Below are 12,859 nucleotides of genomic sequence, written 5' to 3' on the forward strand. Positions count from 1 at the left end.
CCCCCCCGATCTACTAGTATTCACCCTAGGATCGACTATGTGTCGGTCAAAGCGAGCTGGCGGCCGTTGATTTGGCCAAGTCAGCAAATACGTACACGAAATCGTACAAATGGACCAAAGTGAACCCCTCACGGAAGTACGTGGACAGGGTATTTTGAAGTAGTGGTACCAAACTGTCACCCGGCTCAAATTTGATGACATACAGTGAATTTTTCTCATCATGTAACCACCCTAATCCTATCATGGTCTCCAGGAGCCTTTGCCTGCCTGGAGCAGTGAGGCATACAACAACTCATTCCACGTGTCCGGCATGCCTGGCAGGCATAGTCCTGCTTGGTCGCGGCCGCCGCCAGCAATCTTTTGTAATGGAATGTACTCCCTTCGTTCCAAAATAAATGTTTTGAGCTTGTATTAGAACTAGTACAAAGTTGAGACACTTATTTTAGGATTTTAGGACAGAGGGAGTATTTGTGTTCCTTTAATAAAAAAATAAAAATCGTAAACGTCCGCCGTGTTCGTTTAGTAGAACCCTAACTTAAAGTGCGGCGGCGGCGAGCATACCACGCGGCAGGCCTGGTTAGCAATCTCAACCCCCAAAAAGGAGAGATCGATGGCGGCTGGAGGCGGGGGAGGCGAGGTGCTGACGCCTCGTGAGTTGGCGATGGAAGAGATGGATCCGCAGCCTGGCGTTTTCTCCGAAGCAGAGATCCTGAGGATGGAGATTGCGTCCCTGGTGAACTTGCTCAGGGAGAAGCAGTCTGACGTTCTTTCGCTCGATCCTGAGACCGTGAGGAAAATCACGTCCCTGAGGAGCGAGATCGCGTGCCAGAAGTTGGAAAGGGAGGTTCCGGAGGTCAAACGCACAGTGCCGCGGAGGCGTAAAAAGTTCTCTGCAGTGCCGAGGGTCGGGCAGAAGAAGGAGATCATGGCCGATCAGGAGAGCATGGATCTGTCCAACTCCAACACGCAGAGTGTGAGCTCCCAAGTCAGTTGCATCTCCGAGCAGATGCCCGAGCGCTGCGAACAGAAGGAGATCGACTCGGAGAAAATCAAACCAGCCTCCAGATTCGAATCCAACTTGGAGCATGTATATTTGCCCTACGGTGGCGAGGACGAGGGGGAGCGCAGGCCAATTCAGTTGTATATTGGAGCAGGCGGAGGCCTTGTGCGACGAGATGGCATCTATGGCATCTATTCTGGGCAAAATCAGTATCCCCCTCATCTCCTATTACGATGTCTCCAATCTGTTTCACATGGCGTATAGATTTTTGAAGATCTCCAAGAGTATATACGATTATACCTGCAATGCTGATAAACAGATGGCTGACCAATGTGCTGAGGACCAGAGGACCAAGGAGTATGTGGAGATGACTGATCAGGTGGACAAAGGCAAATCCAGCACCCACTGTCTTAACCAGAGTAGCAAGGAAGAGGTGGATGAATCTGTAACAGATTTGACAATGGACCTTTGTAAATCAAACATGGAGACGCACCAGAAGGCTGCTGATAGCCAGATGATTGATCTCACGGTGGGCAAAGGCCAATCAAGCACGGAGACGCATGCGTTGAGGATGATGGACCAAGGAAAATCAAGCAGTGAAGGCGAATCAAGTAACGAAGGCAAATCAAGCACGGAGACGCGTGCGTCGAGGATGATGGACCAAGGCAACTCAAGTAGTGAAGGCCAATCAAGCACGGAGACGCGTGCGTTTAGGATGATGGACCAAGGAAAATCAAGTAGTGAAGGCCAATCAAGCACGGAGATGCAAGGCCAATCAAGTAACGAAAGCAAATCAAGCACGGAGACGCATGCCTCGAGGATGATGGACCAAGGCAAAAAATCAAGCTTTAGGATGGGCCTGGATTGCGATGAGAATGGTATGCCCAACTTGTGCAAATATTACGAGATGCTCGAATGTGAGGATGCGGAGGAGGAAGATGAGGAGATGACTCCGGAGGGTGTAAGGATGTATAACAAATTCCGTAAGGAGCTGTTAGAGATGGAAGCTGGCTTACGCAAGGAGCGGGAGCAGGATCAAAAGGACGCGCTGAGGTGGGAGCAGGATCAAATTGACACACCGAGCTGTTACACAATGGACCCGATCCCCTTCTCACTTCAGGACGAGGCAGAGGAGACTGAGGAGGCGGAGGAGACGGAATTCACAAAATCAGACACGGAAGAGATGGAGATGGCGGACAAGTTGTTTGCTTTAGGGCGTAAAGGCTGGGAATCTGCATGGGGAGACGACTGCGGTAACTTCGAAGACAGGAGTAAGTAAACATAAAATCCGCCGATTCCTTCTCATCTTATTAGTCTTCCAAAACAATGGCAACACAGTCAGATTCGTCCCTTCCTATCTTCTTTCCTTGTATGAGTAAGTAAATAATTGATGTTACAACACGTCTTAACGTTTGGATTAACTTGCTGCTGCAGCCGTATTGAGTCCTATGCACTTTACACATTGCACGCCGGGACTGATCCCGTACGCTGCTCGCACTGTGAGCACCTTGCAAATCTACTCCGTGAAGATTGTTGGAAGAGATGGAAAGTTGAAGTTGCCACTCCATGTTTATGGGATCGTCGCTGCCCGAGATGCCGTGGACTACAACCGCAACATTCTCTTCTCCCGGCGAAGGGAAAACTGCCAAAAACTAACTCCAGAGGTATGTACCATGTTACACAGTATTTCTCTTAATTTCCCCCCTTTTTTTCCTGCATGTGCATTCGTTCATTCGATTCAACTATAATGATGATTATGATGCCTGTAGGATCCTTTTTTGCGCTTGACTGGCCCGTCCCGTGCAATTGTGGCTGTGGACGATGTTGATTTCGAAGTCCAACTGAAAGTAAAGGGCTCATCAAGGTCTCGCGACAGAGCATTGATGAGTCATCGCTTTACTTACGCCGGTGGTTACCATGAAGGTTTACATACCACGTTCTCCAGCAACAGCTTTTGCACAGTAGAATTGAGCTATGAGCGACTTACAGAGACAGTCCAGGCTACTATCTTGAGTGCGCGTGTTGTTGAAGGGGCGCCTTGGCCTTTTGAATATGGCGGGCGGATTATGTGCTCCTCGCCACCACAGGAAGTTACGGACTCCCTATCCAGGCAAGTTGTGTTGGTTGATTCTCATCGTTCTGATGATGGTGGAGAAATGCCAATGGGCTCGGATGGTTACATTGATCTGTCAAGGCATGTTGTTTCTGTAGAACTTGAAGAAAGCCTGCAGTTTGTCATACAAGCCTACTCACAGTCTGGTGATGCTATTGCTAGACAAGGTAGTGTCAGGTTCAGGACCAAATACTGCAACATAAGTCGAGCGATATGTGAGATTGGTGACTCTAAGGTGGAGATAACTGTCGCTTGGTCCCAACTTGCTAAGCACAAGAGGGATATCCTCTTAGAAGGACATGTTTGACGGCTCTTGTGCCGTGGATGTTCTGGACTGCAGAATTATTTGTCTTTGATTAGTAGTATAAATCTGTCCTGTACCTCTTGCCCAATTTTATCTGTTTATGTCTTGCATGCGGTTTGCAGAACTGCAGAATTATTTCTTTTTGATTAGTTAATCTGTCCAACTATTTGTGAATCGACTAATGTTATCGGACTATTTGTGTCTACTATCACTTACTCCCTCCGTTCCTAAATATTAGAGATTTCAATATAGGCGACATACGGATGTATATAGACATATTTTAGGGCATACATTCACTCATTTTCCTTCGTACTAGTCCATATTGTAATCTCTAGAAAGATTTATATTTAAGAACAGAGGGAGTATTATGCTATATATGTAAAGTACTACCTCTGTAAACTAATATGAGACCTTTTAGATCACTATAAAGTAGTGATCTAAAGTCCTGTACCTGTTGCCCAATTTTATCTGTTTCTGTCTTGCATGTGGTTTGCAAAACTGCAGAATTATTTCTCTTTGCTTAATTAATCTGTCCAACCATTTGCGAATCGACTAATGTTATCCGACTATTTGTGTCTACTATATGTGAAGTACTGCCTCTGTAAACTAATATGAGACCTCTTAGATCACTAAAGTAGTGATCTAAAGTCTTGTATTAGTTTACAGAGGTAGTATCTAAAATGCCGCCGCCTTGTAATGATTATTAGCTGCTAACCGGGTCTAACTAACTGAATGCATGATTTCCTGGAAGGTTATCCACCTCTAATCACAGAACTGAACTTCGTGAACTACCTGTAAATCTTATCTACCCCTCTCAAGCTATAAAAAGGACAAACAAAATTCATGTAAACATCCTATCATAGTCTCCAGGGGCCTTTGCCTGCCTGGAGCAGCGAGGCATACAGCAGCTCGTTCCATGTGTCCGGCACGCCCGGCAGGCACCAGTGGCTGCAGTCCTGCTTGGTCGCCGCCGCCGCCATCCGCTCCTCCTCCGTCTCGTAGCGCACCCGGTACACCGACGGGTGGCCGTCCTTCCGGTAGTCGGTGAGCCGGCTGATGTTGAGGTATATCACAGGGGTCTTCATCCTGCTCATGACCTTCTCCAGCATTCTCATCCTCTTGGGGTACTCGGTGAGGTACGTCTGGTTGAATATCGGCTCGGTCTCCCTGTGGCACCTCCCTCCGGAGTTCCACTGCCCTCCCCTGCAGCGAAACGGATCGATCATGAGAGTAAGATTAATAGTATATGGTTGTGGTGGCTGTCTCTTAATAATAGTTACCTGAAGTGTGTTAGGGAGAGTCCTCTGAACACGATCTGAGTTCTTGTTGGGTCTATGTTCTTGTCGACCCATTTAGCCCATGTGGTCAGTGCTTTCATGTATGCGTCCATCACCTCAAGGCTATGGTGCACACGGTTGCCTTCTTGATAATAGTTCAGCCTGTCACAAACATTTCACCGATCAGGATGTAAACAGATTGACTAGCAGATCAGCTTAACCTGAGGAGTTCTGGGGGAAGTGTTGCACTATTCACAGACCCTTTTGACGACTTTGGGTGAGTCCACCAGTGCCCGGTGTTGACGACGACGATGTCGGCAGTCTGGTACGCCGGAGTCGTTGCATCTAGCTCATCCAACCTCAGCTTCTCGTCGAGTACGGTGCCGTTTGGGCTCTCGCGGACCGTCTCTTTGACCAGAAATGTCGATCTTATGAAATCCACAGAGCAATTGTAGTCCTGCAATCAAGTACCATGAGTTGAACTGACAACATTCTACCAAGTTTCTCTTCTCTCATTGCGAATGTGAGATACAAAACAACAACAACAACAACAAAGCCTTTAATCCCAAACAAGTTGGGGTAGGCTAGAGGTGAAACCCATAAAATCTCGCAACCAACTCATGGCTCTGGCACATGGATAGCAAGCTTCGACACACCCCTGTCCATAACTAGCTCTTTGGTGATACAATGTGAATGTAAGATGAGAACAAAAAAAATGTCAGTATTCAGTGAGGCAGCCAGTACGTACTCTGAACTTGAAGGAATAGAATCCTCTGGTTTTGAACTGGTTCTTCCCGGACTTCTCGTACACGTTCTTCTTGTTCCTGACACCATGGCGGAGAGTGCAGACCAGAGACTCCCACATGTTGCGGTTCAGCGAGTCGCCGACGAATATGATCCTCTGGCCCCGCAGCCTCTCCAGGAAATCAGACGCGTTCATCCTGACCGACGCAACACAAGAGAAGATAACTTAAGTTTCGATCACAGAGTGTCTCTAATGAAATTGCTAGCAACATTTGCTATGATCAGAATCTAGTCGGAGGATGCATGCACCTGGGAATGTTGCAGCCGGTCGGTTGCCACCTCCAGTTGAGGAAGCCGGTGTCCTGACGGCCGTTCTTGTGGCAGTTGAAGTCGCCGTCGATGTGGGGGCACGACCGCGGCGGGTAGAACGCGTGGTTCTCCTCCCTCACCCACCTCCCGCTGAACAGATCGCACTTGGCGAAGGTCACCAGGTCCTGCACGCCCGACGTCCACACCACCCGGTGGTTGCCGGGCCCGACGGACACGCTGGTGTTCGCGGCTGCCGTGACGGTGCCAGTGCCGACGCCGTCGCTGTGGTCGGCGGAAGGCGTCCACTCCACCCGGTGGTTGCCTGGCCCGACGGCAACGCTGGTGTTCGCGCCTGCCGTGACGGTGCCAGTGCCGGCGCCGTCGCTATGGTCGGCGGAGGACGTCCACACCACCTGGTGGTTGCCTGGCCCGATGGCAACGCTGGTGTTCGCGCCTGCCGTGGCAATGCCGTCGCTGTTGTCGGCGGCAGCTCCTTCCTGCACCGGGTGGACGAACTCCTTCCGTCGCCTGATCGAGCGCTGCTTGTGCCTCGCCATGGACGCTCTCTTGCGCCTGCGTCTGTCCTCCTTTCGCTGACCCGGCGCTGTTGATGGCAGCGCTGCTCGCCGCGTCGAGTTCGGCGGTACATTGTCGACGCTGGCGTTCGCGTTTCGATCTTCCTTACTCGAACGCACAACCGTGTCGGTAGAGTTGCCGGTGGCGCCTTCGGAGTCCGCGGGCTCATCAGGAGAGCCCCCGATGATGGGTTTTCCTGTGGAATTCGCTGCATCCGCTCTCCGCCACGCCGGCGTCGGCATTGCGGTTACATCTTGCGCTTTAGTGCCGTTGCCGACGACGGGCTCCCCGTCCGATCCGCTGATCGTGGCGTTTTCGGCGTTATAGAGGGGACCCTGCGCTTTCCCCATATCCTCCGGCACCAATGCCGGCTGTCCCGAGCCATCGGCCGGCGCCCAGTCATCATCCGAGTTGTTGCTCTGTACTCGACTCGGCGACACCACGGTGGCATTGCGCGCGCTGCTCCGCTGAGCCGTGCCGGTGCTACTTACGTTAGGAAGAACGGGAGGGTGGGTAGGAAGCGGCTTCCTCGGCGACGTCGGCGTGGACGAGTTCGACGACAGCAGCGCGCCGGACGCCGGCGAGGAGCCCGTCGGGGTGGGGAAGGAGTCGTCGGGGGAGGGGCGACCGGTGACGGAGATGTAGAAGAAGGCGATCACCAGGACGGCGGAGAAGCAGGCCAGCACGGCCTTGGTGCTCACGTACGGCCCGCCGCCGTGCTTACCGCCGGCGCCGCTGCCTCGCTTGTGGGCGGTGGCGAGGGAGGTGGAGGAGGAGGACGGGGAGAGGAGGCCGTTGAGGTGCGCCTGGAGGGAGCCGCTGCTGGCCCCGCCGCCGCCGCCGCCGCCGCTCCGGTCCAGCACGGACAGCCACGCCTTCCTCCAGCCGGCCATTGTGCCTGGTCAGCGATCGCCGATCACTCCCTCACTCACTCCAGTGCGCTGCTGGTCAGTGTGACGGTTAGCAACTGCCGGCAGGAGCGGATCTCGATGGGCAGGCTCAGAGTTTATGGAGAAAAGTCCGTTATGGACCAGTTGGGCCCAAATCCACGCGGACCGTTGCCGTCAGCTGGGCCTAGCCCACAAATAACCCGGCCCATCAGGTCCCTCGCTTCCTAGGGTTCGTTCGCCGCCCGCAATGGCCCACCCAGCCCGCGTATATATAGATGATCGTACCGATCCACCCGAATGTCGCATCGCATCGCCATTCCAACTGACCAGGCGCCTGCCTCCGCCACCTTTGCGAGGTGTCCACCATGGCCTGCGGCGGCGGCAGCGGCATTTTCAGCCGGGCGCTGGGCTACGTCGTCAACGAGTTCCTCGTCCAGGGCCTCGCCAACAAGTAATGCTCGACGCCCCTTGCCTCCCTCCCTCAGTCCCTCTCCCCATAACACAGATTAGATCTATCCGTCGTCATCTCACGAGGGTTTCGTCGTTCGGATCGGTAGCGCTTCGTCATCTGGTCGTTGGGTGGATCGTCTCGTTGTATCGTGGGCTTGCCCTCTCATGTGCTCTTTGCATAGGATTACCTATGGTGCAGGGCGCAGCAAGCTCTTACATATGCTACTGTTATTGATTTGTTCGAGCATGTACTAGGAACAAGGTCAAATTTTTATCTTGGACCAAATCCCACAAATTCGTAGGGTTGTGCACGTACGTGACGGTGATGAGCCTTTACAGACCTGTAATGATTCTTGCGAGCATGATCGCTTGATTCAAAGAACATCTAAGGGACTGAGTCGTTATAGTAAGCCAAAGGGAAGAGTTGAGGTGTCATGTGAATTCTGTTACCAGAGCTATTGGCTTTGATAGTCTTGTTCTGTTTGATTGTCTCATTGGAATGACGTGGGCATGGCAACAGTGATGAGTTCATACAGACCTGTAATGATTCTTGTGGAAATGATCGCACAGTTCAAAGAACATCTAAGGGACTGAGTTGTTATGCAACATTTGCATTACATTATGTGTTTCATTTCCTATTTGCCCAACAGTTACTGTGTGTGTTTGTGTCCTTTTTCTTGTTTGACTATGAGCTGGTATTCAGTTTGATTTTTCATGGAAACAATGACCCAATGACAGTTTTAGCAGACATGTAATTATTCCTGCGGGGATAATCGGAAGATTCAAATCACATCCAAGGGATTGAGTTATAATTGAGAATTACCTTGATCGCACCCTTTATCTGGATAACAAGCACATTATTGTGTTCTCCGTCTGAATTGTTACGGAGGACGGTTAAGATTTGTATTTGGTCTCGTTCGTCATAACTGGCATTTGTTTGCCTTGCCGACTACCAAAATTTTCAGTCCCCCTATCGCATTATCTTATTGGTTTGCTGTTCTATTTTGTTTGTTTGGCCGATGATTAAACTAAACTAATAGACAAGCATATGTCTCAATTCTCTTCATGTGGAAAGCATAATTATCAATCAGGTCAAACTCTGTTTGTCTTTGTACTTCCTTTTACCGGTCTGCAAGCTCGGGTGATGATTACAAGTGCATAGTTCGGATGACCAAACTGTGATGACTTGAACAAAATAGTCTTTCGCTCCTAGCTGATGACCTTTGTCAATTTGGATTGAAATTGCATTTGAGAAATCATAACCTGGCAAATTAAATTAACTGATGTGAGTTTGTGTTCTGTACTTTGGATGAGGTGGAGCTTGACTGAGTTTTTCTTTCTTGTTATCTTATTAAATTTTACTCTGATGTTCAGGAATCAATCCTGAAAGACGAGCTGTGGCACTTTGCCAATAATTCATTTGGCCGAACTGCTTTAAACTTCTGCTGCTTTTAATGATTGTACTAAAGATGATTTAGTGTCAGCATTGAATATCCGAGAGGATGATGATTTCATATGTCGCCCCAGTCTTAGGTCCCACTTTGGTGTAACTGTGCTGATTGACTTTTGAATCTGACTTTGTAGATGAAAATTTTGATATTCCTCCTCATAAGCTGGTATGTGTTTGTGTCGTGTGCCTTGGGTGAGGAGCTTGTTGAGATTTTCTCGTGTCGTTTTGTTATATTTTATTCTGATGTCATGGAAGCACTCTTACTATCTACTCTGATGTCAAGATGATTTTTTTTACTGTGCAGCCGTGCCTTCCAGAGGTTTGCTGTGAGGACCAACAAGACTTTCGAGAATCTCTCATCTAGAGGTAGCGGCACTACACTGATTTTGTATTACGTGAATGTTGCTCATTTAATGTTTCACCAATTTCGGTTGAATATCAGTTTGACAATTTCTTGGCAGAACATTAGCTTCACTGGTTTCTATAGTGAATTTGTATATGAAGTCATTTTCTTTGTGAAGGAAATTTGTATACTAAATTAATTTAATTTTTTTCTGCTATAAAGAAATATAAGAGCGTTTAGATCACTAATAGTGATCTAAAAGTTCTTATATTTCTTTACAGAGGGAGTAGTTTTTATGCTCATTTGTGTTTCATCGTTGTGGCATCACCAGTTCACCACATTATTTGAATGTGTGGGTTCGATTTTAATGCCTTATGTGTGCTAACATTAATCTGGTAATTTTTGCTTCTTACTCAACAGTTAAACAAGCGAGGGAGGAGGTGTCAGAGCAAATTAGGGATCCTCGTGGGCATGATAATGTGAGTTAAACCAAACCTTGACGTGGTTCACTGTGTGGTTGTTTGAAATGCTGCAGGTGACTGAATAGATCTTTGTTTGCAGGGCTTCAAGCAGTGATGCCGACTCCTACGCGTGCATCAAGTTGCTAGCTGTACAATCCTGCTATCAGCGTTCCCATACATCTTTTCTTATCCTAGTTTTGGATGCCATCCTCAAGTGGCCATTGTATAAAATCTGAATCCAAATGATCTTATTTTCTATTTAGACATGCACAGCATCATTCTACTCCTTGGCTGAGTCTCAGTTCTACAAATTTCTATGCTGGAACAAATTACTATGTAGCCTGCCGGAAAAAATTCTAGAGGGATTCTCCTTGACTGGGCCTCAGTTCTACAAATTTATATGCTTTGTTTTATGACTAGTTTTTGCGGTCTATCTGTTGTTATGACCTTGGCTGCCAAATCTATATAACAATGACTATGTTGATTTCCAGGAAATATCATCGTGTTCATTTTGCCGTTTGTTCGTCTGACCAGTTTAAATGTAGAAGCTTAGACATTTTTGGGTGGCATGCAAACAACCGAAAGCTATATTTTACTTCCTCTATCAAAATATAAGACCCTTTTTTAACACTGTTGTAGTGTTAAAATGGGTCTTATATTTTGATATGGAGGGGGTAATTCATTACCTAATTCCATAAATTTAAGTGGGATTCTTCTATGGTTTTTCTTTTGTTGGCGGTGTTCGCAACAGTTATGAAGGTCGCTGTTTGCAACCCGGATCTGCACTGCTATTGGTTGGCGGACGTGGGGGAATGATTCCTGGTTTTGCTAACTCTACAATGGTGGCTCACGTGCCTTTCTTAGAGATTTCACAAATCCATCTCTCTCCGCGCCTCCTTTCTCTTATACTAGTTTCTCTCGGTGAGGTGAGGGAGGGGGTCCTGATTCCTCCTGTTTATTACTACTTCGTCCCACAACATTTTTGCAAGCGATGTTAGCTTGCAAAAACATTTTATATTATGGCGGGGTGCGTGTTATATTATGGTCTGCGGTTTGATATGTGTCATGGAAGAAGAAAGAGTTTGAAGATCTCGAAGATTTGCTCGTTTCTTTAGACTTTATTTTGTAATCGATGTAGTCAGCTCATGTATCTATACCATGTACAATTTGCTACTATAAATATATCATGGTATTGATTGTAAAAAATATATTTTATATTACGAGACAGAGGGAGTAGTAAAGTTATTACTTGCATCCTTCATGACAGTTTTGGGAATTTCGCATTGGGTTAGAGGCATCGAAAATCAGTGTTGAACCTAGAGATGCCGTTAAGGATGGTATGGGAACATGAATACCATATCCATACCCATGTTTCTCATGGGCAAATCCTACTGCCCTAATTGCTAGTTTCAGAAGTGGCGAAGGTGTGAGCCACTGAGAGATTTTTATGGTTGGGAAATTGGTTGGTACTTTATCACTAGAGACCAAAAATGAAATGGATGTATGAAAGTTGACATGAAGCTTGTATATAAAGACTCCCTAACTTAGGGTTTATTACACATATGACCCATCAATGAGATAATCGGGCAGGGTCTATGACATACCCATGGGAAAAAAATCGTATTCATGCCTTATTCACGACTAGTCGGGTAGGGTTCAGGCACTATCCATGGGCACGAAAATGTGCCCATACCCAACCTATGCGGATCAGGTACCCACGGGCACACATGCCCATGGGTAAAATTGCCACCCTTAGATGTCGTCTTCATCTTTTTCGTTGGCGTTTCTTCTCTTTTGGCTTGCTTTCCCCTCTTTGAATAACCTCCCCTGATTGAGTCAATTGAATCATTCTTTGCGGGCAATTTGCAGCTATGTTAAAAAGCAAATATGAGAGAGGATCTCACTGTGTCAACCTTCTAAAGCTAACAAAAATTCATCCCATTGAATCATCGATATTCACAAAGTGTCCATGTTTTACCACATTACCAAACCACCCCATCCACATGTCATTAAACCCTCTTTTTCTCAGGCTATAGAATAAGACATCTCAGTTAACCTTGTCATAAGCCTTCTAGAAAAACACAATTTTAGTATCGCACCTTGTTGATTTTTCCTCTTAGATTCATGCAAGATCTCATGAAGTGACATGACCCCATCCATAATATTTCTTCCTTTGATAAATGTATTCGGACAAGCATAAAATAGTTTACGCACAAAAGGCTTGACTCTTCCATCCATAACTTTAACAAATAAAAAAATTGAAGAGGAGATGTAACAAACAAATAGGCTTGTATTTCTGAACTATGTCAGCACCAAGCCCTTTTGGTATAAGAGTGATTACTCCAAAGTTATTCTACCCAGGTCCAATCTCCCAACATGCAATTCAAAAGAATACATCATCAAATCATCCTTAATAAAAGGCCAGCATGCTTGGTAGAACTCAATAGGATTTTCATCTACACCTACCTGTTTTTTCTCATAATATCAATTACGCTCTTGATTTCCTCCTCAGTATTTTTTTACAGAGCCCAACATTATCCTCCTCGGATAGATGCCGACTATATCTAGGGTGGGAGGAGGAGTAAGTCGAGGAGACAAATGTGATGCATAATGGAGTGGTCTAACGAGGACAGACAAGAATGCGAAGGGGTAGTGGGTTAAGTTACGGTAGGGATTGGGCAATATATATTGCATTTTATAGACAAAATTACAGGAAAACATGGAGTGGTGGGGTAGAGGTCACATAATATTGCGCCAAAGTCAAATTAGAGCAACTCCAACGGCCTACCCAAACGGATGGCGCTTTTGTCCGTTTGAGTCGTCCGCCCGCCCGTCGTCCGCCCTCTTTTAGATTTGGGTCGGCAGCACGCCCAACGCGCCGTCTCATTTCATGACCGTGCGCGCTTTAGATCATGCCAGCGGCCATGTCAGCGCGCGGGAAA

General features: G+C 47.4%; 3 protein-coding genes, 3 non-coding genes and 2 pseudogenes across 6 annotated transcripts; 7 read left to right on the forward strand and 1 right to left on the reverse strand.

Moving 5' to 3' along the window:
• The first annotated feature begins 509 nt into the window (after positions 1-509).
• On the forward strand, positions 510-3,566 carry LOC123045988 (uncharacterized). Its single transcript, XM_044469253.1, has 3 exons — positions 510-2,271; positions 2,435-2,664; positions 2,770-3,566. Exons 1-3 carry the CDS (start codon positions 1,086-1,088, stop codon positions 3,418-3,420), a joined length of 2,067 nt encoding a protein of 688 aa, XP_044325188.1. The 5' UTR covers positions 510-1,085; the 3' UTR covers positions 3,421-3,566.
• A 562-nt stretch (positions 3,567-4,128) lies between these two features.
• Positions 4,129-7,288, reverse strand: LOC123045987 (protein trichome birefringence). The gene is made up of 5 exons (XM_044469252.1): positions 5,748-7,288; positions 5,443-5,635; positions 4,955-5,151; positions 4,698-4,856; positions 4,129-4,620 (listed from the first exon to the last, which is right to left on the reverse strand). The coding sequence occupies exons 1-5, from the start codon at positions 7,214-7,216 to the stop codon at positions 4,275-4,277; spliced, it is 2,364 nt and encodes a 787-aa protein (XP_044325187.1). The 5' UTR covers positions 7,217-7,288; the 3' UTR covers positions 4,129-4,274.
• Positions 7,289-7,512: 224 nt separating this feature from the next.
• LOC123041618 (uncharacterized) lies at positions 7,513-10,302 on the forward strand. Its single transcript, XM_044464206.1, has 4 exons — positions 7,513-7,664; positions 9,418-9,479; positions 9,877-9,935; positions 10,018-10,302. The coding sequence occupies exons 1-4, from the start codon at positions 7,579-7,581 to the stop codon at positions 10,030-10,032; spliced, it is 222 nt and encodes a 73-aa protein (XP_044320141.1). The 5' UTR covers positions 7,513-7,578; the 3' UTR covers positions 10,033-10,302.
• Positions 7,979-8,066, forward strand: LOC123047747 (small nucleolar RNA SNORD25). Its single transcript, XR_006423113.1, has one exon. It is a non-coding gene; the product is annotated as a small nucleolar RNA SNORD25 (small nucleolar RNA).
• Positions 8,176-8,263, forward strand: LOC123047749 (small nucleolar RNA SNORD25). The gene has a single exon (XR_006423115.1). It is a non-coding gene; the product is annotated as a small nucleolar RNA SNORD25 (small nucleolar RNA).
• On the forward strand, positions 8,394-8,474 carry LOC123047752 (uncharacterized; annotated as a pseudogene).
• On the forward strand, positions 8,796-8,888 carry LOC123047824 (small nucleolar RNA snR60/Z15/Z230/Z193/J17). The gene has a single exon (XR_006423175.1). It is a non-coding gene; the product is annotated as a small nucleolar RNA snR60/Z15/Z230/Z193/J17 (small nucleolar RNA).
• On the forward strand, positions 9,162-9,242 carry LOC123047897 (uncharacterized; annotated as a pseudogene).
• Positions 10,303-12,859: the final 2,557 nt, after the last annotated feature.

The sequence above is a fragment of the Triticum aestivum genome, chromosome 2B, assembly GCF_018294505.1.
Source record: "Triticum aestivum cultivar Chinese Spring chromosome 2B, IWGSC CS RefSeq v2.1, whole genome shotgun sequence".
NCBI classification, from domain to species: domain Eukaryota; kingdom Viridiplantae; phylum Streptophyta; class Magnoliopsida; order Poales; family Poaceae; genus Triticum; species Triticum aestivum.